The sequence below is a fragment of the Sitophilus oryzae genome, unplaced genomic scaffold (genome assembly GCF_002938485.1).
Source record: "Sitophilus oryzae breed Bouriz unplaced genomic scaffold, Soryzae_2.0 scaffold_172_pilon_pilon, whole genome shotgun sequence".
In the NCBI taxonomy this organism is placed as follows: Eukaryota; Metazoa; Arthropoda; class Insecta; order Coleoptera; family Curculionidae; genus Sitophilus; species Sitophilus oryzae.
In genome coordinates this window covers 9,904,810-9,930,252 of record NW_022146424.1, presented here as the reverse complement: position 1 = coordinate 9,930,252, position 25,443 = coordinate 9,904,810, and the positions used below count along the sequence as shown (strand labels likewise).

Here is a 25,443-nt window from a genome sequence, read left to right as displayed (position 1 = left end):
GGTTTCAAATTTGTAAAGAAATCTGTAATCTGTATATTGAAGTGGCGCCATCTAGCCACCCAGGAAAGTAACAAATGTGGCGGCAAATTTAAATAGATCCAATTTATTTTTAAGCAAGACGTATTTAGCAAGGCGCTCGCACTTCTTCTTGTGTATGTGTTTTGTGAGGATATTTTTGTGCTTTGTGATTTGTGAATTTTGTCAGATTTTAATTGTTTATATTTCATTTTGTTTAGTTTTGGTAAAGATTAATTTGGATTCTAAATATATTTTTATGTATGTTTTAAACCTTGCAGATCTATAATCCTAATTGAAAATATAAGAATGTATATTTTAAGGATAATATGGGAAAACTAGACAATTTTTGTTGTATTTGTATACAAAACAGGGAAGAAGTATTATGCATAAATGATGTTGAAAATAACATAAAATACATTAAAAAGTTATCATTTTGTGTGCCTGCAGGGGTATTATTTCTTAAATCCTTTTTGATCTTAAACATTTAATTATTATCTATTACTTTAGGGATGGAAAGAATATTATAAAATTTGTAAATTATGTGCAGGTCAATTAAATATAGCATACAGTTTTTTAAAGGTATGCATAGAAAGTGAATCTATTCGGAAGAAGGAACTCGAGCCTTCTAATGAAGATAAAGAAATTCAGTATACTTGCGATTATTGCAACAGATCTTTTAAACAAAAAAAATATTTGTGTCAGCACATAACTAAGTTACATATTAAGAAGGAAGGGAAACAAATTATTAAAAAGGAGAGTCATGATGTTTCAATATCAGAGGAGTTAAAAAGGTAATTTTAGGCAATAATTGTACTTAGTTAAAATTAATTTTTATATATGTATATTGTTATAGTGGCAATGTTAAGCCTGAAGAACAGTCACTAGCTATAGTGAATGAAAATAATTCTATAGAATTTGAAGAAAATTGTGATAATGAGATATTAAAGGGTGATGAATGCAAGTTGGCTAATGATAGTTTGTTGAAATTTGAACACAGTTATTGTGGTAATGAGACATTTAAACCAGATTATGACAGTAAGTTAGATGTAAAGTCTGATTCAGATGATTATCGGGAAGATAATGACACTTCTGGGGAAAATAATGACAATTATCAGGAAGATAATGACACTAGAAGTGGTGATGAAGAAGTTAGTAATTATTTTTATAATAACATCAGAGAAATAAGTAAATATAGAGAGGCTTTAATATTGCCACTCTACAAGTAAAACACACAAAGTCTGATTTATATCATTTGACTAGATTTCTTCAAAAATATAGAGCTATATTCTGGAAAAATCCACTGAGTCTTCCAAGAATGATTGACAATATACCGGGTGTTTTTCAAAAATGACTGATGCCTTTAACTTCTTTATTTTTTGAGACTAAAAATCAATATTTGGTATGTTAGTATATGACATAATCATGATTGATTGACATAATATTCAATTATTTTTACTTGTTGTTTCACCAGAGATGACTACAACTTTTGAATTTTGGCACCATGGCAGTCTGAAATAAGTGCAAATGTCAAAAAATGTCATTCTATTTAGATTTTAATTTGCTACCAAATAAAGTAAAAAATACTGAGGGTACAATTTAAAAACCAAAACTTGTAGTCATTTCTGGTGAAACAGGAAGTGACCGAAAATAACTGAGCACGTCAATTAATCCTGATTTATGTCATGTACCAACTTATCAATTCTTGGTTTTTTTATATGAAAATATAGAAAAGTTATAGGGGGTGAGCCACTTTTGAAAAAACACCTTTGGTATTAAAATACTTTTGATTAAACTATTGCATTTTGAATTACATGTTGTAGTGGTACCACTTACAAAAATATCAATAATATTGAACACAAATTTATAATATACATTGAAAAAAAATACTAGGATACTTTTCATTTAATGTTTTAAATTTTAATATTTTATTATTATAGGTATATCACTATAAAGGAAAATATATAAAACTGTTCATCAACATCCTATAAAAATCCTATTCATTGAGAAAATATATGACAGTTTGGCAATTATTGTTATCTGTGGAAATCATCTTTACTTGTTGATAAAACTTTACAAGCCATTGCTATTCATATGTTATTTTGTCTCTGTGTTTACTTATTTTTCTGAAGTAAACTGTAGTTGGTTAGTGTATACCAAATACGTTTAAATTACCTATACGGAGGGTACCGCTTAAATTCCTGTCCCAATGTTAAAGGATGGCTATAGAATTTCAATGCATTTCCTACATAAGTCTATCCTTGTGTGGTAGGAGGTTTGACTAAACAAGGATGAACCTATGTCATGAAAGCATTCGACTCGATTTTCTGTCCTCCTTCAATACTGGGACATAAATTCTCTCATTGCTCTTATGGGGAGGCCGCGGTATAGGTAATTTAAACGTATTTGGTGTATACCCGTGGTGTAGGTATACCTAACCTAACCAACATTTGTAAATACTGACTTTTTTTTAGTTTGACGTTACGGATAAAAAAACTAGAAAAAAGAAAGTTTGCAAAAAAAGGCGATCTTTGCAGTGTTCATTTTGTTCAGAGACATTTTCTACGCGTCTGACTTGGAGTACTCACGTCCGAACCGTTCATTCTTTTGAGAAACCCTTCACATGTGATCAGTGCGAGTGTCGCTATATGAACGCGTACAGCCTGCTCATTCACAAAAGAAAACACTCGAACGAAAAACCGTTCATCTGCGCGACGTGCGGCAAATGCTTCGTTTCTTCGGCTGATCTGAATCACCACAATAAAACGCATAATTTAAACAGGGCCTATCCTTGTCCATCTTGTGATCGGTCGTACAAAACGCACAGCAACTTGAGGACGCACAGATTGCAAATGCATCTCGATCCGTCCGAGTGGAAGTACCTGTGTAATTTGTGCGATAAAAAGTTTCCTATTAGGGGTAATTTGGTGAAACACCTTAAAAGACACGCGGGTGTAAAGGACTTTCATTGTCACGTTTGCGCGAAAAAATTCTTTAATATGGCTGAGATGAGACTGCACATAAGGACGCACACAAATCAAACACATTTTAATTGTAAATATTGCAAGAAGGAGTATAAAAATAGGGAAGGTTTGCGGCGACATTTGAAGGTTGTTCACGGTGAAGGAAATTGGAAACCTCCCAAAAATGAGAAAAAGTATCTGTGTCCTTGGTGTCCAAAGCTGTTTGTTTCTTGTAATAAGTTGCAGAGGCATATATTTACGCACACAGGGGAGAAACCTTATAAGTGCGAGTATTGCCAGAAGGGATTTATTGATAATTATGAGAGGAAGGTTCATTGTAGAAAGGAGCATGACATAGATAATTGAATGTAAAAATACTTTTCGTTGGCTTCTAAGTTTATTATTAAGAGCTACATTCATCACTGATCAAATTTGAGAATGGTAAGGATAATTCATCCTTTTAAATCAGTCAGCACTGTATGTGTATTTAACTTAATTGTTTTCAAAATTTTTAATATAAATTGTTTGTTATTTGATTATCTCAGATACCAACTCATTTTTTATTTGGTATTTGTAAGTAAACGTTTGCAATTTTAAACTCTTTGTACATAGTTTTATTTTATATGTTCCATGTGTATTTTATATATTTGTAATAAATTTTGTGTTTTAAATTAAGACGAGTATTTTTTACACTATTTTCAATTCAGGTGTTTAATTAGTGTAAAGGATTGATAAATAATAAGAAAGCAATGCAGTTATCTATAAGTAACTATGTAGGTATGTAGTGTAAATAGAGGAACATACATCTGATATATATTTATGTAAACCCATTCTGTTTTTATATCAAAGATATATTTTATTTTTAAATTCAGTTTGTTATTCCTAGGTTTTAACTATTAAAATATATCTAATTAACAAAAGAAATGAACGTATACTATTTAGACTGTTGGCACATATTATTGATCTGCATAAGATAGATGTAGGTATTTGTTGAAAAATTGCAAAATACAATGTATAATCATTAAAACATTAATATTTATAACATTTTTTATCCTTTACAGTATTTACATTTTTATTTTTGATTGACTTTGAATAAGTTGACTCCATAACTTTATGTATTAATCCTTTCAACATATCGAACAAAAGAGAAATGACTAGAATATTGTTTACATATTAATCTTATGTCAAGACAATCTGTAACACACATTGTGCGCGTTCAGGGAACACAGCGGCTGACTGACCGCTGAGACTTTTGCTCAGCGGCTGACTGTTTTTGTGTGTAAAAAGAAACCGTTTACAGCGCTTTCAGATGATGCGGAGCGTCCGCGAGTTACATGAGTTTAAATAAACAATTTCACATAAATGATTTCGTCTGACGGCTATCTTGAAAAAAACAAGCAGCACAAAAACAGCGCGGACGCTCCGCTCCATCTGAAAGTGCTGTTAGGGAACCGCTTTACCCAGCCACTCAGCCGCTGACCGACCCTGAACGCACGCATTAATTTGTGTAAAACACATTATTTTTAAATTCATATTTTTTTTAACTTTACAAATTATTATTTAATTTTCTATATCTAATCTAAAGCGACATCATCGAGTGGTCCTTCATTTTCCACATTCTTCGCATTTGTAGTTTTGGCAAGCTTTGGTACGGTGGTTTTTGTTAAAAATTTCTTGTTTTTTATATCCTCTGTATTGTCGTCTGGAATAACCTAATAAAAACAAAATTGAATAACTACATAAAATTAGTAATAGTGTACCTACTGAATATATTATTACATTAATATAAAATATTAATATTTGAATTATTGTATGACTTCATAGTAAAATATGGGTAGTTAAATATGTTATATACCGATTTAGCATCAATTTCGCCTATTGCTATGCCAGGCTTTGGCTTCAAAGGTTCAGTTTCATTTTCTTCTTGCGAGGAAACTTTCTTGCTCCAAGTGTTTATCCAGTTTTCTGCGTCCGTGTTTTGTTGTTTCTGAAATATTAATTTAATGATCTTGATGTATATTTCTGTCAATTTTATTTCTCATATTTTATTTTACTACAGTTAAACGAAAACATTCAAAAAATAATTTTAAAATTTAACTTTTTATTTAAATTTACAGTAAAGAGTTTTTGTTTGCGTAAACTGCTTAATGTGGATGTAGTATTAGTATTAGTGTATGATTTATTTATTATTTTTTGTTGAAACATCTATCAATCAAAATATGATAATATAGAGTATGTCTATGATGATCTTGATGTATATTTCTGTCAATTTTGTTTCTCATATTTTATTTTACTACAGTTAAACGAAAACATTCAAAAAATAATTTTAAAATTTAACTTTTTATTTAAATTTACAGTAAAGAGTTTTTGTTTGCATAAAGAATAAGAAATTTAGAATAAGAAATTGCTTTATTGTCATAAAAAATTTTACAATTTTGTTGACAAAGCTTAAAAAAAATATAAAAAACATACAAAACTTCACTTAACAATAGAAAAACATATAAAACTAACAGCAAACATACAAAACTAAAACAATACTTTATACAATTATAGAAATTAGACAATTATAGGAATTAGACAATTATAGGAATTGTACAATTGTAAACTGCTTAATAATAATAATAATAATAATAATAATCGTCTTTATTGAAGAAAAAAAGATGTGTAACATTACATATATTATTACACATCATGCAACAAGGGTGGCGAAATTTAACAAAAAAAGTTATTCTTACATTTAACCACCCATAGCTGCCAGAAGATATTTGTTGAAAAATACGTTTAAAAGACAAAAAAGACAAAAAAGACAAAAAAATATGTTCTATAAACTACCAAATTAAAAAATATACATAGTTAATTCTTATACACATGGCATAATAAATAATTTTAAAAAATAAACAAAAAATACAAAACCATTATCATTCCTGTGAAGACAAAAGAAACATTTTATATTTTTTTCGCAATTGGCCAAAATTACATTGTTTAAAATCATTATCAAGGGAATTGTAACTAGTGACGGCCATATAGGTAAAACTTCTTTGAAAAAGGGCGGATCTATGTTGAGGCATGGTCAGTTGATTATGGTGTCTTATATTACAATTATGCATGACATTACGAGGAATAAGTTTTTCACTCAGATATATAGGGGTGGATGTGCTACGAACTTTATACAGAAACATGACGAAATGCAGCCTGACAGTGTTTGAAATCTTAAGCCACTTTAATTCATTAATACGAGCAGAGATATGATCGTACTTCCTCAGACCAAAAATGAAGCGACAGCAAACGTTTTGTACATACTGTAATCTGTTTTTAGAAACCAGATCCAAACATGGATAAAAAACAATATTAGCATAGTTGAAAACAGACAGTACCAGGGATTCACACAGTTTTTTTCGCATCTTAAAGTTTAAAATGTATCTATTGGAATATAATAATGTGGATGTAGCATTAGTATTAGTGTATGATTTACTTATTATTTTTTGAAACTTCTATCAATCCAAATATGATAATATACACTATGTTTATCCGTTCTGTAGCTACGGGACATATCCGTAAGGGGGAAACGATATTCTCTCGATGTTTCTCGGAAAAAATTAGACGACGCGTACCATCAATAAAAATTGGACAAATTTGCAAGAAGCTAATGAAATTAGTGGGCGGAGTGTTTTGTGGTGACATGCTCGTCAAGTCCATGTGGACTCTCTGACGCTTCCATTGAGGTAGCGATTTAAAAAATATATAGCTGTTTATTTAATTCCTTTCATAGACGCATTCCTTTCATAGACGCAGATCCAGTAGACGTATTTTATGTATCTTCTTGAGTTACAACATAAAACAACAATTCACCACAATACACCAGTTTTGGTGTATTGTTGTAATTTTCTATTTTATTTTGCTGTTGAAACACCAAAGGTTCCAACCCACAACTGTAATCTTCTTGCGTTATATATTTATTTCGGCTTCATACGCAGCATCTGTACGCACCTTGATGCTTGTAAGTTAATCTTTTATTTATTTGTAAAGACTATGGCGACTAGTGTTCTGACTACAGAGACGTGTTACGCGCAGTACGTTATACGCAGAATTTTGAAAGCATGCGGAATTATGGAAAATTGAGAAGTTGTGCGCCTTCATAAAACTGAATAAATTGTAACTATGTTTATCTTTTTTCTGTTTACATTCATAAGCAGGGTGACAATTTGATCATCAGCATTTGAGATTTTTTCACAGCTAAAACATATTCTTGATTGGCTCTTATATTATCGCTCTGTAGAAATGTATAAATAAATAATGATTTTTTACCTTTTCTTCCTCTTGTTTTCGTACTTGATTCTCCTTTTTTTCCTGCTGTCTTTGAGCGTAAAGAGTATTCGCCAAATTGTTTAAGCTACTCCTTTTATTAGTGCTGCTGCCCCCTTGGTTAGCCAGTGGTTGCGTGTTCAGTTGAGGCCCCAACTCAACCATAACCTGGAAATCGGCTCTATCGCCCAGTCGAAAACCCCATCCTATCCTTGAATCAGTACCTTTTTTGAAGGTGGGAATATTCGAGTAGATTACTGACAAAATCGATGGCAGTTCGTCGGGTATGATGAAAGAGTCTGAGCCTATAAAATGTATTTATTATTCGTTTGGAATACCTACGATTGGCAACAAATTGACAAAATATCTTTTATATCTGAAACTAGATTATACAATACGACCGAAAAAGAACGGCGTCATAGACGGCTGGAGAATGACAAATCGATGGTATTTTTGGCGAGGTGAAGCGCTGGAGACATTTATTTAGCCCGACATTTTTTAGTTCCAGCTGGTCTTAAGGAGGTTGTAATTTATTTTTATATTTAGTCATTTTTTTTGTTTATTTTTATATTTAGTAAAAATGACTTGAAAATTTGAGACAAGAATTTTTTTTTGGAAATAGATTTGTGTCTGCAAACATTCTATCTTGTTTTAATCTTTCTATAATTCTTAGTGTTAAGTTTTATGTCAATTTTTATAAAAAGACGTCTAGAGATTGAGCTCGTCAAAATTTTCATCGATTCTCATATATTGTGTTTCTCCTTGGGACAGCCCACAGGGACAGCCGAAGGCACTAAAACATTAGAAAATCAAACCTATTTTTCCAATGTTCCTTGATTAAAAATGAGTGTTTTTAACACAGCCCTGTCACTCTGGATTGAAATTTAAAATACGATTTTACATACGAAGTGAAAATGCCAAAAGTTGACATAAAATATGTCATTCTTTTCAGTGCCAAGCGTGCCTTAACGTTTCAAGCCGGAGTCTCATGCATCCGAAATCCGATGACACGACGATCCGACGGTGCTCCTATTGGTCGAAATATTTTGACACCAATTTTTATCGGATATTTTTAACTAATCGTCCGACGTCGTATAAAGTTAAATTTTGTTTAACTTTTGTACGATATCGTGTGTTTTTTAACCTCACTTTTTTTGAAAACATTGTTTTTTAAAAACAAGTTTAGTGGGAAGGGGGCAATTTCGGGATATTTAGCGAGGGAGTTATTTTTATAAGTGTTTCTCCAATAATATATGTAATAATGTTGATACTGTTGATAGGAAATGTCAAATTTCGGAACGAACTCGGATGTATGTGACAGGCTTTTTTTATTTCACAGGATAACTTCAAATTTCGGATGTCGTACCATCGGATTTCGGATGCATGAGACTCCGGCTTAAAGCCTATATATACGATATTAATAAAATTAAATCGTATAATCGTCTCGTCGGACAACGAATCATCGTATCGTTGGACAACGGAAAATCAAGCTTAAAGTAAAAATATACTACGGGTGTCATTTAAAAAACAAAAGTTGTAGTAATTTCCGGTGAAACAGGAAGTGACCGAAAACAATTGAATACGTCAATCAATCTTCATTTATGTCATATACTAACATACCAAATCTCGTTTTTTTATCTGAAAAAATAAAAAAGTTGTAGAGGTGAGCTATTTTTGAGACGCACCCGGTATAACAATACCACCGGGTATAACAATAGGCACGTATTTTTGATCCTGCATGCCTATGACTTAGGCAACCAACTGTCTATGACTTAGGTACTGTGTTTTTATAATGCCTGTAATTTGTAATTGCTTTGTTCTTATATACAGGGTGTATCGATTTCGATTCTGCCTTGTTTCGAAGCTACAAAGGGTGTTAAATTTTTCATTTTTTTGGGATTTGTTAAAATGTTCTTCCAAGTGGCTTTTAGTGATTTGAATGAAATTTTGATTGATAAAATTCTGACTGAAATTGAAAAAAAGTCAGTGCCGCATATGTTTTTTTTAGAAAAATATTCCAGTGATAACCCATATGCGCGTCCCTGGTAAATCTGTCGACACTTTTTTAATACTAAAATATGCAACACTGATACTAACTTATACCGTCAAAATTTCATTCGAATCGCTAAAAGTACTTGGAAGAAAATTATATTAAATCGAAAAAAATGACGAATTTTACCCCCTGTATTATGAAACAAAGTAGAATCGGACTTAAGTTGATATAAGAAATAAATTTTATTTTTTACGTGCATGGGGAATCACCCCACGAGAGATGGCACATGTTTTTTGACCCACCCTGTAAAGGTATGAAATAAATAAATCCAGTATTTTCAAGCATTTCTGAATCTATACTAATATATAAAATCCTTAAGTGACTGACATACTGATTAATCACGATCCTGCTCAAACCACTCAACGTAAGAAGCTCAATTTTGGCATACAGGTTTGTTCTAGGGTGTAGAGGTTCGATAAGAAGGGATTTTTCGAAATTCCAGTTCCAAGAGGGTGAAACCATCCCTCAAATATTACAATATTTTTTATTTAAAAAACGGTCAAGTTTCCGAAAAAACGCTTAAACACGTATATTTTATTTTGTTTTTTTTACATATTTTAAGATTTTTTAAAAATGTATACAGGGTGTTTCGAAAAATCTGGTCATTGATTAATCACGATCCTGCTTAAAGCGCTTGACGTAAAACGCTGACTTTTGGAAAGCAGATTGACTTTAGGGTGTAGATGTTCGATACGAAGGGATTTTTCGAAACTCGAATTCTATTTTTTATTTAAAAACCGGTGAGTTTTTCGGAAACTCTTAAACACGTATATTTTATTTTGTTGTTTTATATATTTTAAGATTTTTATAAATTTATACACGGTGTTTCATAAAATATGACCATTGAGTAATCACGATTCTGCTTAAACTGCTTGACGTTGAAAGCTGATTTTTGGCAAACGGATTGACTGTGGGGTGTAGAGGTTCGATAAGGAGGGGTTTCTCGAATCTCAAATTCCAAGAGGGTGAAAACGTCCCTCAAATATTACAATATTTGTTATTTAAAAAACGGTTAGTCTTTCGGGAAAACACTTGGACAAGCATAATTTATTTGGTTTTTTTACACATTTTGAAATTTTTAAAAAAATCATACAGGGTGTTCCAAAAAGTTGGGTAATTTCTTAACCACGATTCTGCTTAAACTGCTTGACGTAAAAAGGTTATTTTTGGCAAACGGATTTTTCGAAAGTCAAATTCCAACGAGATGAAACTACTCCTCAAATATTATCAAGTTATATAATAATATCGCCATATTGTTTTTTGTCATGCTGACATAAAGGTGAGAAAATTTTATCCAGTTTGTATGTTAATGGAAATTCTTACTTTGCTTTATCATCACCATTACAAATGATTAATTCGACGCGAACGAAGTCGCTGGTACACGCTAGTGAACTATAAACGTCAATTCACAGTAGTACATCAACAAGAAATAATTCAAGGCCGATAGAAAGCGGTTTTAACGTAAACTAACATTAACATAACATGCGACAATTACGAACTATGACACGAAAAATTAAGTAATCTAGTACTTCAGTACTTACCACTGAAATTCAACAGAACGTAACATACTATTCCAATATAAACTTTCATTTTCTTAATAAGCACTGAACTTTCTACTAAGATGTTTTGTCGGTAGTACCCGCTTTCGTTGAAAAGAAGACTCACTAGGACCGCGACAGTATATATTAATTTATGACAGTACTTTCGACCGTACGAAAAATTCAAATATCGTGAAATATACCGTTAAGTGCAAGCAGTGGCTAAACTGTACTGAAGGCGAGTTGAGGCACTTTCGTTTTCATTGGGTACCGCCTAGGAAAATGACCTATTGCCGACATTCTTAATGTGTTGCGTGATAGTGGTACGATAGCCAGTGACCTTGGCATGGTGGTACAATTTGATCGCGTGTCGATGGTCTTCTTGTTGCGGAGATGATGTACTAATGAGAGTGGTGGTACCGAAATGTGAAGGGTTACCGAACTCACTTATTTTTAACCGACCATACCAACAGGTATGGTAGGCTATTAAGATCGGCAAAAAAAAGTTTTTTTAATTTTACTCAAAATGAGTTATTTGGGTCATAAATGACCTAAATACAAAATATTTTTATGGTGTCTGTCTGTCTGTCCGTCTATCCGTCTGTAACACGATAACTCAAAAACCGCTAAACCGATTTTAACCAAATTTGGCACAAAAATACTGTGGCACCCGAGAATCTGGCCATTAGTTTTTGGTGGGAGTGGGGGGTTGATAAGGGGGTATGGGAGGGGGTTAAAAATTTAAAAAAATCGTAACTCCAAAATTACAGTAGCTAGTGAAACGCGGTTTGGTTTGGTTGCGAACCAAAAAAAAAGAATTTATAATAACATCAAAATCAGTCAAAGTCGCAGTTTTTGAGATAAAAAAAAAATGGAAAAATTCCTTTACTTTGAAACTAAAAGAACTGCCTACCAACTTTTTATTAACATATTTTAGTATGGGCGGCTAAACGTGTGCCTCCCGGCGCCAATTTTTTTTTACTTTCCTGTGATAATATTCATTCATTTCATTGAATTCATTCATTTTAAAATTTTTATCAATATTTAATTACACTAAATTAGAAAAATATGTTAAAATAATGCTAATAACAATCTGAAAAAATATACAGGGTGTTTCAAAAAACATGTGCCATCCCTCGTGGAGAGATTCCTCACGTAAAAATAAGATTTATTTTTCATATCAACATAGGTCCGATTCTGCTTTGTTTCGTAGCTACAGGGTGTTAAAGTCTTAGTATTTTTTCGATTTATTTTAATTTTCTTCCATGTATTTTTAGCGTTTCGAATAAAATTTTAAGGGTAAAAGTTACTATAATTGCGACATAATTTAAAGCTAAAAAAGTGTCGACATATTTACCAGGGACGTGCATATGGGTTATCACTGGAATATTTTTCTAAAAAAAGCATGTACGCCACTGACTTTTTTTCCTTTTGTTAGCGAAGTAGTGTTAGCAGTTTAATGGCGATTAAACGATATCTCTTGATATTTTGTCGATTTTGGCCTCTTTGATAAGATAAAGGCAATTTTATTAATTTGCCTTGAGTTGAATAACAACCCTTAATAAAAATTAATATCATGAACTTGCGAAAGTTTTAAATAAGTACTCATTGATTCCTCATCAAAAAATATGAAAAAAAGTTTCTATAAACATGGGTATGGAAATAATGGAAATGCATAGTTTTAGAGTTACAGGATGTTAAAACTTTTTTAAATTAGGTTTTTTGTTAATTATCTTAAATATCATTATTTTTTCATTTGAAATTGCTGTAGGTTGGACTAATAGTAATAATAATTAATAGTAATAATATTTAACAATAAATTAGGTAAAATATATAATTTATTAATTTTATTTTTAATTTAATTTTATTAATTGTGATTAACAAAATTGCGTTTATTTCATCAAAGGGGCCCGAATTCGACAAAATACCAAGAGAGACATTTTAATTGGCATTAAACGGCTCTACACAATTTTGATATCAAAAGAAAAAAGTCAGTGGCGCACATGTTTTATTTTTGAAAAATATTCCAGTGATAACCCGTGATGCACGTCCGATCCAGGCACAACTGATGAATTTATCGACACTTTTTTAGCATTAAAATATGTAGCACTTATAGTAACTTTTTTACCGTCAAAATTTCATTAGAATCATTAAAAGTACTTGGATGAAAATTATAATAAATCGAAAGATTATTAAAATTTTAACACCCTGTAGCTACGAATCAAAGCAGAATTGGACCTATGTTGATATGAAAAATAAATCTTATTTTTACGTGAGGAAACTCTCGTAGGCACATGTTTTTTGAGGATGGCACATGTTTTTTGAAACACCCTGTATTACTTTAAATGCATTAAACAGCTTACCCTATTCCCCTAACAAAAGAAAAAAAGTCAGTGGCGTACATGCTTTTTTTAGAAAAATATTCCAGTGATACCCCATATGCGCGTCCCTGGTGAATATGGTGACATTTTTTTAGCTTTAAAATATGTCGCATTTATAGTAACTTTTACCCTCAAATTTCATTCGAAACGCTCAAAGTACTTGGAAGAAAAGTATAATAAATCACATAAATATTTTAAGACTTTAACACCCTGTAGCTAGGAAACAAAGCAGAATCGGGCTTATGTTGATGTGAAAAATAAATCTTATTTTTACATGAGGAATCTCCCCACGAGAGATGGTACATGTTTTTTGAAAAATCCTGTGTATATTTTTTTTAATTTTCAAAGTTAAATAACTCGGTTATTGTGGACTTATTTGAAAAACGGTAAAGAGAAAATATGTTTTTTATCGAGATCTAATAACCGTGAAAATATTTGCACTTATTTAAGACTAACTCTGTATTTGCAGTTTGCACTACCCAGTGCGAAAAATTTGGTAAATTTTTAAGTTTTGTGCCAAGCGGTACGGTTTTGACTAAAACTACTCTCCCCTATAAAGGTTATATATTATACTATTTGCCTGGTAATTTGTATATTACATTTTTTGTTTGTTAATCAATAATACTACAACAAATGCAACGGTAAACTTTGATAAAGGTATAGATGGAGTATTTAATAATGACCGAGACTGGTCTTTGGTCTTGATCTTGATCTGGCAGAAAAAGCAAGACCAAGACCGACGCGACAGTGCAAGACTGGCGCAAGATCAAAACCAACATGCAAGACTCTTGCTGTCTTGCATTTTTCTCATGTCAATAATAAAAACGGTTTTCTTCTTGTAAAGACAATCCGGGGATATACGAGCCCTAACAACTATATGTTGGGACAAGGTCTTTTTTTGCAATAAAAATAGTAATTTGTTAAAACGACTCAATTTATTTTGTTTATTATTCTAAATTCAAACATTACAATATGATCTAGACAATTTTACTATATTTTTATAACTTTGCAAACAAATCACTTTTGATAATAGCTTATTTTGACAAAATCAAGCCAAATTTGCCGGCAATTATATATTGGGACAGCACAACAAGAAATTTGTTTAATACGGAGTTACATCACCTTTCGCCTTAACAACTGCCTAAACTCTTAATGGCATTGTATTTACCAAAGATTGGCACATTTGAGGAGAAAAATTATCCCAAATTTCCTGCAGTTTTGCCTGCAAATCAAAAATTGTTCGTTGAAGTGGTTTCTTAAATATTGCTTCATTTTATACCACACAGTTTCTATAACATTGAGGTCCGGACTACTTGAAGGATGGAATAGAACTTTTATATTATTATTACCGAACCAATTTTTTGTTGATTTTGCTGAATGGCACGATGCTCCATCTTGTTGGAAAATATAGTCTTCGTTTGGAAACAATTCTTGAGCACTAGGCAAAAGTGAGGTCTCAAGTATATGTTGATATTTTTGGGCGGTAACAGTGCCATCTATAAAATTTAATTTGCCCAAACCTCTCGCTGACATGCAACCCCAAACCATAATCCCCTTAGGAAATTTAACAACCCTCTTTAAGCAATCTTTATGAAAGGCTTCTGCTTTATTTCGTATTACTCGTTTTCGATGATCTCCAACGCAAACATCAAATTTAGACTCATCGCTAAATATGACCTTATTCCAATCATTTTGTGTCCACGATAATTTAGATTTTGTCCAATTGTAGCGATTTTTCTTTTGAATTTCTGTCAGTAGCGGTTTTTCTTTGGCCTAAATAAGAATTTGTATCAATAATCTTCAGGTAATTGATTATCCACACAAAATAAGGTTTACCTTGTAAAACCCCAGACAACATTTATGGATATATTTTCGGCAACATTCTCTTGATATATTTAAACCAGCTACAGTATTCCATTTAACTGTCACTTCGCGAAAAGTACTTCTTCCCGCAGACTTGCAAATTTTTACTAAATTTCGTAAATCTCTCTAGGATACAACTTTTGGCCTTCCCGAACTTTTATCTCTAACGTCTACATTGGCAGATTCACCGTATTTTTTTTATTATATTAAAGACCGTGGTTTTTGGAATACTTAAATCATCAGAAATTTTTCGAATTGTTTTTCCCGTACTGTATTGACGAATGATAATTTCGCGTAGTTTTTGATTTGTAGCTTTTTCACGGACCATTACTTTAAATCAAATAATTAACAAAATTGAAAATTAAAAAAATTAAAATTACTTACAGTAAATCTCACTACTCAAAGTATCGAGTCACTTACAAGCTGTCAATGCTGAAGTAAACAGTTTGCGACATTTGTGACGTTTATAGCAAAGCCGCCTATGATGATATTAATTATTTAAAATACTTGTCCCACATTTAGTTGTCAGCAAATTTGTCCCTTTATGAACAAAATACGCTACTGTAAATATGGATTGATTTACAAATTCATAAAAATATTGTCAAGTTGTTTAGGATATATGGCTATGTTTATATTTAAAAAATTAAACATATATTTTTCAGTCATTTTGAAAAACCAGGGCAATAATTCCATAATATGACCTTGTCCCAACATATAGTTGTTAGGGCTCGTACTCTATGTATAATTTTTCTGTCAAATTTTAAGGCAGATGTTGCTGAAGTTTAACTCACTATATAGGTACCGTCTTATTATATTAATTAATTTTGTATACTATATCCTACTACTTATATTTCCAGTCTCAGGTACACTATACCTTAATAGAATTGAATATTATTTTTCGGTTAATTGTTCTTGTACGAATATCCTTTGATCTCGAACGCCAACCGACTCTCAAAGGCAAAGCTAAATTTTACCTGCAGATTCAGCAATATCGACAGCTATATAATTACTAGGCACTTTGAGAAAATCTAGCACAACTTAATTAAAGTGATTTAACAAACGCAAAACGTTAATTAACTTCGACGTCATTATTTCCATCTCGTTGTTTTATAACGCTTCGAGGAATACTCTTAATTGAATTGAATGCATGGCTCTTGCGGTCTTGCATTTTTTATTTACCTTACTTAGATAATAATTTTAAAAATAAGGAAATTTTTGTGTATTTACTCGTCACCCCTATAATTTTTTAATTAAAAAATATTAAAAAAAGTTTTTCACCAAGCGAGTCTTGGTCTTGGTCTTTCATTTACTCATCACTATGGCACATATTTTTTTAAACACCCTGTATAAGGCATAGATGAGTATCCTTTGGATGTATGTAACGTTTTTTGTATTTTTTGGTTGTTGTTAAGGTGGCTACACACACTACTGCAAGCTTGGCAAGCATGCATGAACAATCTTTTTGTATAAGCAAACTATAGCGTCTGTAGGGAAAATTTGCGCAAGCAGTTAATTTGTGCAAGCCGCTTGATGATTGATTGAATTTGAATCATGCAAGCTTGGACAAGCCATGCTTGCACAAGCGAAACGGTACGTGTGTACCACATGTATTCAGCTTGTACAAACAATTAAGGTGGCTACACACACTACTGCAAGCTTGACAAGCATGCATGAAAAATCTTTTTGTACAAGCAAACTGTAGCGTCTGTATGGAAAATTTGCGCAAGCATTTTAATTGTGCAATTGAACAAGTAGTTCAGTCCGTGATCGTAAATATACGGGCTGCAGCAGAATTTGTGACGTTAGACGCCATTTTTTTGGACATAACGAATGAGTCATCAGCGACAATTTTAGCGATTTTTAATAGTTGGTTCTATGTAGTGAACTTTGTATAAACTTTATTACAATGGTAATTTGTTCGGCTTTCAAGTGTAAAAGGCGCAATGATAAGAAAGAGCCCGGAATTACATTTTATAGAGAAATAAACAGTCCACTACACCTTTTTAGCGTTTTTTTTAATTGAATTCGATAACTAATTTTTGATATTATATGTACTTGATATGTGATATACGTTGATACTAGTTTTGTACCTTTTGTTAACATTTTAATATGTTTTTTTTCGTAATTAATTAGTATGAACCACCGGCTATACCATAGGCGTAGTGAAAACATTTATCAAAAATATAAATATCCCTTCAAGCAGCTAAGTTAAGAAAAATATGTACCACGGCACTGTTTGGAAGAATGGTCACAGTTTGGTCTCGGGTGCTATTTGTCTTTGTATTCTTTAGTCATTGTCTGCTAATGATGCAAATATGATTAGCGAAACGCGCGTCTAGTGCAGCGCAAAAGTAAAACTGTTTTGGTGTATTGTGCTGATCTAGTGTTTTGCTTATCTGCTTTTATTAGAAATAAGTATTTTTTCAAATTATTTGCTTTTATATTTCTTGCTCGAGACAGTAGATTAAATAAAACACTATTGTTTGGAACTTAAAATTTTATTATAGTTTTTAGTTTATACACATGATATTTTTTATTATAGTAAAAGTTTGGTACCTAATATATACAAGATGTTCTGAAGTGCAACAAAATAAACATTTTTATTAGTAGAAAACAGAGAAAGTACATTTACCCATCATTTTTTTTGCATAAGAGTTCAGTGGTAAATAAAGACAATTTATTTTATAAATTTGGGTATATAATATATTTATATAAATTAGTATTTAATGGAAAAATAGAAAAGTAGAATATTTTTAGGTAGGTATTTACAAATATAGAGATATTTATTAACATAGTTCTATGAAAAATTTATTTAAAAAATAATTTAAATATTATGGTTTTCGAGTTAGGGATGATTTCGACTGGTGACATCCAAAAAATGACAGAAAATAAGTAATGCTAAAACTAAAATGACAAACAACAACTGCTATTGTTATGTATTCTGTCATTAGACAGAGTGTATCTTGATGGTATCAATGACTGTAAAAATAACATATAAAGTTTGCGAGAGGATACTTGACAGTGAAAGTTGTTTTCTGTGAGTATGATTCGCAGGTAAATTGTATTTTCTGTCATTTATGGGATGTCATCTGTCCCCAAAAGACAGCGATAAATACCCAAATTTATTACAACAAATTAACTAAACACCCTATTGTTATTAATAAAATAAAAACACATTTAGAATCAAGAAAAATTCAACAGTATCGACATTTATAAATAAACACAATCCAGTGACGTTGACACATCGTAAATCCCAACTTAAGCTCGTTCAGTACACGCTCATTGGTCGCATTCAAAATATATACGACCAACCGCCAGGACGCTGCTTGACGTCATATGCGACGCGACTTATTACTGGGCACGAGCCACGAACAAAACCGACTCCACCCGACGGGACACGATGACGGGAAATCACGTGACGTTTATCTCTTCGTCGCTGTCATTCGAGCTGTCATAATCCATGGCGTCGTAGGGGGTGCTCGTGTAATGGTGCTGGTGGGAATCGTTGGACGTTTGGACGTCTTGTGCCGACATTTGGCGGTCGGTAGGTGAACTGGCAGGTGAAATGTCCTTAAAAGAAATAAAATAAGACTTTTGAGAATTTTGAATAATAGTACCGTAAAACGGGGTAACTTCGACATGTATATTATAATGCTTTTTTTTCAGGTTTTTGTTGTTTTTCAAGTTATCCAAAGTTTTTTCTATTGTTTTGTTTTCTTTAATAAATTTTTTGTATTATAATTTTGTTTTATTTATTTACTTTTATTATTATTTTTTTTAGTTTGCTTTAGTTTTTCTCTTTGTTTTAGGTGTTGTGTATTTATGTTTTTTACTTTGTTCAATGAGTTTAAGTTAAGTTAAAATAAATAAGTCTTTTAAGTTCTGTTAGTTCAGATGCAAAATGTGCTAGGACCAAAGTTTCTGAAAATAAATAAGACTGTATTTTTTTGTTTCGTTTGTCTAATTTATGCCTATAAAACTATTCCCTAATGTTTCTAGTTAATAATTCATAATGAATTTTCTTTTTTTTTTGGTGCCGAAGTTGCACAGGAGACGTCTAACTTCGACTTCATGTAGAATTAACCATGGTGTCGAAGTTACCCCAGATGCGGGGTAACTTCGACACCAAAAAAATAAATTAAAAAAAAGTAGAAGGAGAGGTTGGGGGGAGTTGTTTGTTCGGCTATGAAGAACAAAGGCTTCAATTGTTACGACGACACATAAGTCACGATTCTCAAGACAATAGTTTTCTTCACAGAGCACGAAATACAGCTGAAACCTGTCGAAGTTACCCCGTTTTACGGTATATTTTTTATTATGAGTAAAAATGATACTTTTTGTGACGAGGCTGTAGGTTTGACTTACAGGCGAGCCACAAAAAGTCAATAGAATAGTAATAGTTAACAGAACATGCTATTTTTTTCAAACGCCAAAATAATTTTTAAACAATTTCAAAGGTTCCAAATAATATAAAAAAATTTAATGATAATCCCTTGTAAGTAATTATCTATCGAAAAACTATGGTTATGGTCGTTGAATTTGACACTTTATGTCAGTTTAATAATATATTTTTGTACTTTTGTGCTTAGGCGTAAAAGTGCTTTACTTTTATGCCTAGGCGTTAAAATGACTTTTTTATATTGTCAATCATATCGCAAAAATTAATACTATTGTGACGTTTCGAAAAAATTCATTTTAAATTATTTTTATAGTCTATAAAATGAATAACTTTGAATTTTGACCGTTATTTTTTACACCCAACATGGCAAATATAAAATCTCTCTCTCAAAAAAGTTATACTGATATTCTTTAAATTGAGTACCTGAACGAATCAGATAGGTAACTCTTTTTACTTTAATTTTCTCTAAAACAATATGGAAATTTGGAAAAGTATAAACAGAATTAACCATTTTAAAACAAGCAAAATTGTTTATGAAGAATGCATTTTTCTCAAAATATCAATAATAAAAAAGTTTTTCCTCTTGTAAAGACAATTCGGGGACATACTGTATAATTACTTACAAGGTATTACTTTTAAATATTTTTATATTATTTGCAACCTTTAAAATTGCTCAAGAATTATTTGTGACGTTTGAAAAAAATAGCATGTTCTATTCGGAGTAAAAATGACTTCTTATGCCTCGCATAATAAATGTGTCGAACATACAGCCACCGATACAGCCTCGTCACAAAAAGTATCATTTTTACTTCGGTATAAATATAACTTACTTGAACATCGGTAAGGTCTAGTTTTGGTCTGTCTCCATCCGCATCACTTAGGTCAGGATGAGGGTTGTTCTTGTTAGGAAGAGTCTGTTCCCTGCTACCACCCGCTGCTAACAATTCTCTTTCTTTAGAATTCCTCCATTTCATTCTTCTGTTTTGGAACCATATCTTCACCTAAAAAAAGGTAAATAATTATTTCTGCAGGTCTGTTTTTTCAAATTCTTTGACTTGTAGAAAAGTACTATACAGGGTGGTACGAACTGTATTCCGGAAACTTCGGCAGCATATTCTGCAGATAAAAATAAGTAAAAAAGTTCGTATAAATGTATGTCCTAAAATGATTAGTTTCGGAGATACAGGGTGTAGAAATTTCATTTTTATTTCGATTTTTTCCAAATAATTTTTGAAGTAACGTCAATATTTGGATGGAAATTGATGTCTGGGAGTTTTTTGCCATCAGAAATTTGATTTTGATGTCAATATCACTCCTATTTGTAGGGGGCGCCACCTACATGTGTTTTAACTGGTTTGAAGAGTTATAACTTTTCATCCGTACCTGTATAAAACTACCGAGTGAAAAAATGTACATTTCCGTGATTTTTTAAATAAAAAATGTCTCTTGGTAAAAATTGCTACGAACAACCGTTCTCGAGATATTTAGAATGGAAATAGTCAATACATGTCAATATTGACAAAAAATAAACACGTTGAGTAGGTAATTTTGAATGAAATAATAAATTTGGGTAATTTTTATTTTTGATAAATTAATCATAACTTTTCTGTTGAACTTTTGACTGACACAAAAACATTTTAAATTCATGATTTCAGTGTGATAACTATTTATAGTCAATATGTTTAATTTATGTCAATGATGACATTATTGATAATTTTGATTCCAAATATCTCGAGAACCATTACTCGTAGAGATTTTTACGAAGAGACCTTTTTTTACGTAAAAAACATCGTAAATGTATATTTTTTTACTCAGTAGTTTTATACAGGTACGGACGAAAAGTTATTAGTCTTCAAGCCAGTTAAAAAAATATGTAGGTGGCGCCCTCTAAAGTAGGAGTCATATTGACATCAAAATCAAATTTCTCATGTCAAAAAACTCTCAGACACAAATTTTCATCCAAATATTGACGTTACATCAGAAATTATTTGGAAAAAATTGAAATAAAAATGAAACTTCTACACCCTGTATCTCCGAAACTAAGCATTTTATAGAACATTCATTTATACGGACTTTTTTACATATTTTTATCTGCAGAATATGCTGCCCAAGTTTCCGGAATACAGTTTGGACCACCCTGATTAAAATAAAATCTGATAAATATTTTTCTTATAAATGGTTAAGTAAAATAATTTCAGAATTTGCCATTCCTCTACTAAAATTGTCATATATTTTTACGTAATGTGTACTTAAATATGTACCTATAAATTCAAAAATTAATAAGGAAGTACCTAATTATTGATATTTTTATGAAATATTCTGCGCCAGTTCGAATAGAAAAATTACTTAAATGGGAATATACATTCAATTAAAAATAAATATCTACATATATTTCATATATACAGGGTGTTTCAAAACAAATGCGAAAAACTTCAGGGGGTGATTCCTTGTTCAAAATAAATGGTAGTTTGCTTTATAAAGGTTGGGTCAAAAGTCAACCATTAGGGAGATATCGCGGTACAAAGATGGCGGAAAAATAATGTTTCTATTTTTTATATTGAAAACGAAAAGAGGTAGACTAATGAAATTTTACGGAAGCATTACTGTTATGAAAACACACTTTTTGGTAATTTTTTCACTTTTTTAAAATGAGTGGAAGGGGTTGAACTAAACTACCCTTATCATTCTTGTTAATGAAATTTAAAGAAAAATCTCATCAAACACATGTAAAAAAAATTAATTTTGATAGTTTAGTTTATTTAGAAACTTTTTTATCTCTTGTGTTTTTTTGATAAAACTCACCGATTTGAAATTAAAAAATAAAATGTAAAGCATTACATGTCAGGACTATAAATATTTTTAGATTAAGAATCTAGTGATAATAATGATAATAATAATAATCTAGATAATAACGTATTGCAGTAGGGTAATGTCAAATAAAACAATATTAGAAACATCCTAAAAAGTGACAGCGGCCGACTAGATTTTTTTCTAAAAAAATTACAGCTGCCCACTAGATTCTTTATCTAAAATGTTTTTGTCCTGACATGTAATGCTTTACATTTTATTTTTTAATTTCAAATCGGTGAGTTTTATCAAAAAAACACAAGAGATAAAAAAGTTTCTAAATAAACTAAACTATCAAAATTAATTTTTTTTACATGTGTTTGATAAGATTTTTCTTTAAATTTCATTAACAAGAATGATAAGGGTAGTTTATTTCAACCCCTTCCACTCATTTTAAAAAACTGAAAAAATTACCAGAAAGTGTGTTTTCATAACAGTAATGCTTCCGTAAAATCTCTTTTCGTTTTCAAGATAAAAAATAAAAACATTATTTTTCCGCCATCTTTGTACCGCGATATCTCCCTAATGGTTGACTTTTGACCCAACCTTTATAAAGCAAACTACCATTTATTTTGAACAAGGAATCACCCCCTGAAGTTTTTCGCATTTGTTTTGAAACACCCTGTATATATGAAATATATGTATATATTTATTTTTAATTGAATGTATATTCCCATTTAAGTAATTTTTCTATTCGAACTGGCGCAGAATATTTCATAAAAATATCAATAATTAGGTACTTCCTTATTAATTTTTGAATTTATGGGTACATAATTTTGATAGTTTAGTTTATTTAGAAACTTTTTTATCTCTTGTGTTTTTTTGATAAAACTCACCGATTTGAAATTAAAAAATAAAATGTAAAGCATTACAAAAAACATTTTTAGATAAAGAATCTAGTGGGCAGCTGTAATTTTTTTAGGAAAAAATCTAGTCGGCCGCTGTCACTTTTTAGGATGTTTCTAATATTGTTTTATTTGACATTACCCTACTGCAATACGTTATTATCTAGATTATTATTATTATCATTATTATCACTAGATTCTTAATCTAAAAATATTTATAGTCCTGACATGTAATGCTTTACATTTTATTTTTTAATTTCAAATCGGTGAGTTTTATAAAAAAAATACAAGAGATAAAAAAGTTTCTAAACAAACTAAACTATCCAAATTAATTTTTTTGCATGTGTTTGATAAGATTTTTCTTTAAATTTCGTTAACAGGAATGATAGGGGTAGTTAATTTCAACCCCTTCCACTCATTTTAAAAAAGTGAAAAAATTACCAGAAAGGGTGTTTTCGTAACAGTAATGTTTCCATAAAATTTCATTAGTCTATCTCTTTTCGTATTCAAGATAAAAAATAAAAACATTATTTTTCCGCCATCTTTGTACCGCGATATCTCCCTAATGGTTGACTTTTGACCCAACGTTTATAAAGCAAACTACCATTAATTTTGAACAAGGAATCACCCCCTGACGTTTTACGCATTTGTTTTGAAACACCCTGTATATATATTTCATATCAATTAACCTTTTTGTTACGTAAATCGAGGGCGCAATTTTTAAATTCATTATTGCCAACCATGGACGTATTCAGCGCCAGGCTGACTAACTGGAATTTAAATTTCCCGCTGTGGATTCAGGTGGTAGCTCTGCTGTAAAAAATACCAAGTTGCCACATTTATTTATTTATTTCCTGACATTGTCATTCGTTTTGACACTTTAGTTTTGTATTACGAGGTTTAAATGAATTGTGTTGTGGTAGTTTAAGCTTAAATTTTTTTACTAGCAGACCTTGCACTCGAACATTGTTTTTTAGAACCTCTTTTAGTGCGAAATGTACAAGATAGCTTAATAGCCGAAAAAACTAATCGCAACATTATTAGAATATTTTGAACGGGAAAGTGGTAGCAATGACCCTTTATGTACTTTAAGTGCTGTTAAGTAAGTGAGTTTTGTTGATGTAAAAAGTAACTGTTTATTTATTTATAATTATTTTAGTTTTGTTTTCTAAAATATTTTGATTAAAAGAAAATATGTAAAAGTGGGCAACGCTGTGTCGGCCAAGCTTAATCACGTGACTAAAAGTTTATTTGATATGAACTATATATCGGTAGGTAACCTACCTCATGATTGCATAAATAAAAGTTCTAAAATTTGATATAATTTAAGAAAATTTAATAGCGATTACTAGTAGATGGGTATATCTACAGAGCACGACAAAAAAAGTCGTTCAAAAAAAGGACGACAAAAAAAGTCGTTCTTAAGTTAACTTTTTTTTCCATAACAAGGGGCCGTCCTCTGCCGGAAACACTGCGACCTGTGAGGCGTATTGTGTTTGTCCCTTTTCAATACTTGCACCCATTCTCCTATCCCTGTGCCCTGCACTAGCTTATGCAGGTCCTTGATAGGAGGGGAACATAGTTCCTCCGGTTCTAGCCTAGCTTTCCCAAATAAAAAGTGTCGCTTGCGATCCAGAGCCTCGCAATGACATATTATGTGTTTCACTGTTTCAGGATCTTTATCGCAGAGTCTGCAGCAAAGACTTCCTTGATAGAGGTTGAGCTTGTTCAGGTAATACTTGACAGCCATGTGTCCTGTCAAGAGGCCTGTTTTAATCCGCACTTTATTCCTGCTAAGCATTAGCAGTTCTTTTGAGGTTTTAGAGCTAGGTCCTTGGATAAAAGCCTTGCTGTGCGTGACTGTGGCCCTGTCTGTTTCTCTAATGGACATTCTGCTTTTCCCTGATCGAGAGTTTTAGTGCACTACGGCCATACATTTGGGTATTACAGACACTGGCTCTGGACCAAGATAAGATGCCAATGATCCCTGCCTAGCTAGCACATCGGCTTTTTCGTTGCCTTAAGTTAACTTGAGCAAAACATAACTTATAGGTAGGTACTCATATTTATATTTAAATCTTAATCTTATGGGTTCACGGTTTTATTAGAAGATTAATAATTTTAAAATTAGTGAAAACTTAATAGGTAGGTTACGGTTGGTTAGTTACAGTATGTCCCGGATTGTCCCCGGGTTATTGACATTTTCAGAAAAATATATTCTTCACAAAAATTTTTGT

The 25,443-nt window shown here is 31.4% G+C and overlaps 3 protein-coding genes across 3 annotated transcripts in view; 1 reads left to right on the top strand and 2 right to left on the bottom strand.

Moving 5' to 3' along the window:
• The first annotated feature begins 163 nt into the window (after positions 1-163).
• LOC115881589 (zinc finger protein 271-like) lies at positions 164-3,653 on the top strand. Its single transcript, XM_030899131.1, has 5 exons — positions 164-241; positions 297-467; positions 526-809; positions 872-1,166; positions 2,490-3,653. The coding sequence occupies exons 2-5, from the start codon at positions 345-347 to the stop codon at positions 3,342-3,344; spliced, it is 1,557 nt and encodes a 518-aa protein (XP_030754991.1). The 5' UTR covers positions 164-241; positions 297-344; the 3' UTR covers positions 3,345-3,653.
• A 341-nt stretch (positions 3,654-3,994) lies between these two features.
• LOC115881590 lies at positions 3,995-11,182 on the bottom strand. Its single transcript, XM_030899132.1, has 4 exons — positions 10,875-11,182; positions 7,284-7,585; positions 4,834-4,965; positions 3,995-4,690 (listed from the first exon to the last, which is right to left on the bottom strand). Exons 1-4 carry the CDS (start codon positions 10,921-10,923, stop codon positions 4,553-4,555), a joined length of 621 nt encoding a protein of 206 aa, XP_030754992.1. The 5' UTR covers positions 10,924-11,182; the 3' UTR covers positions 3,995-4,552.
• A 6,720-nt stretch (positions 11,183-17,902) lies between these two features.
• Positions 17,903-25,443, bottom strand: part of LOC115881684 (homeobox protein DBX1) — a 62,634-nt gene continuing 55,093 nt past the window's right edge. Inside the window, exons 5-6 of the mRNA XM_030899275.1 lie at positions 20,345-20,515; positions 17,903-18,685 (exon numbers count right to left, since the gene is read on the bottom strand). Of these exons, the coding sequence (XP_030755135.1) occupies positions 18,527-18,685; positions 20,345-20,515 (330 nt within the window). The 3' untranslated portion in view covers positions 17,903-18,526. The remainder of the gene's footprint in view (positions 18,686-20,344; positions 20,516-25,443) is intronic.

Coding starts and splice junctions, on each gene's coding strand:
- LOC115881589 (XM_030899131.1), top strand. CDS start 345: ATGGGAAAACTAGACAATTTTTGTTGTATTTGTATACAAAACAGGGAA. Junction 468..525: donor CATTTTGTGTGCCTGCAGGG/GTATTATTTCTT, acceptor CTATTACTTTAG/GGATGGAAAGAATATTATAA. Junction 810..871: donor ATATCAGAGGAGTTAAAAAG/GTAATTTTAGGC, acceptor ATATTGTTATAG/TGGCAATGTTAAGCCTGAAG.
- LOC115881590 (XM_030899132.1), bottom strand. CDS start 10,923: ATGAAAGTTTATATTGGAATAGTATGTTACGTTCTGTTGAATTTCAGT. Junction 4,966..7,283: donor GAAAACAAGAGGAAGAAAAG/GTAAAAAATCAT, acceptor TTAATATTTCAG/AAACAACAAAACACGGACGC. Junction 4,691..4,833: donor GCGAAATTGATGCTAAATCG/GTATATAACATA, acceptor TGTTTTTATTAG/GTTATTCCAGACGACAATAC.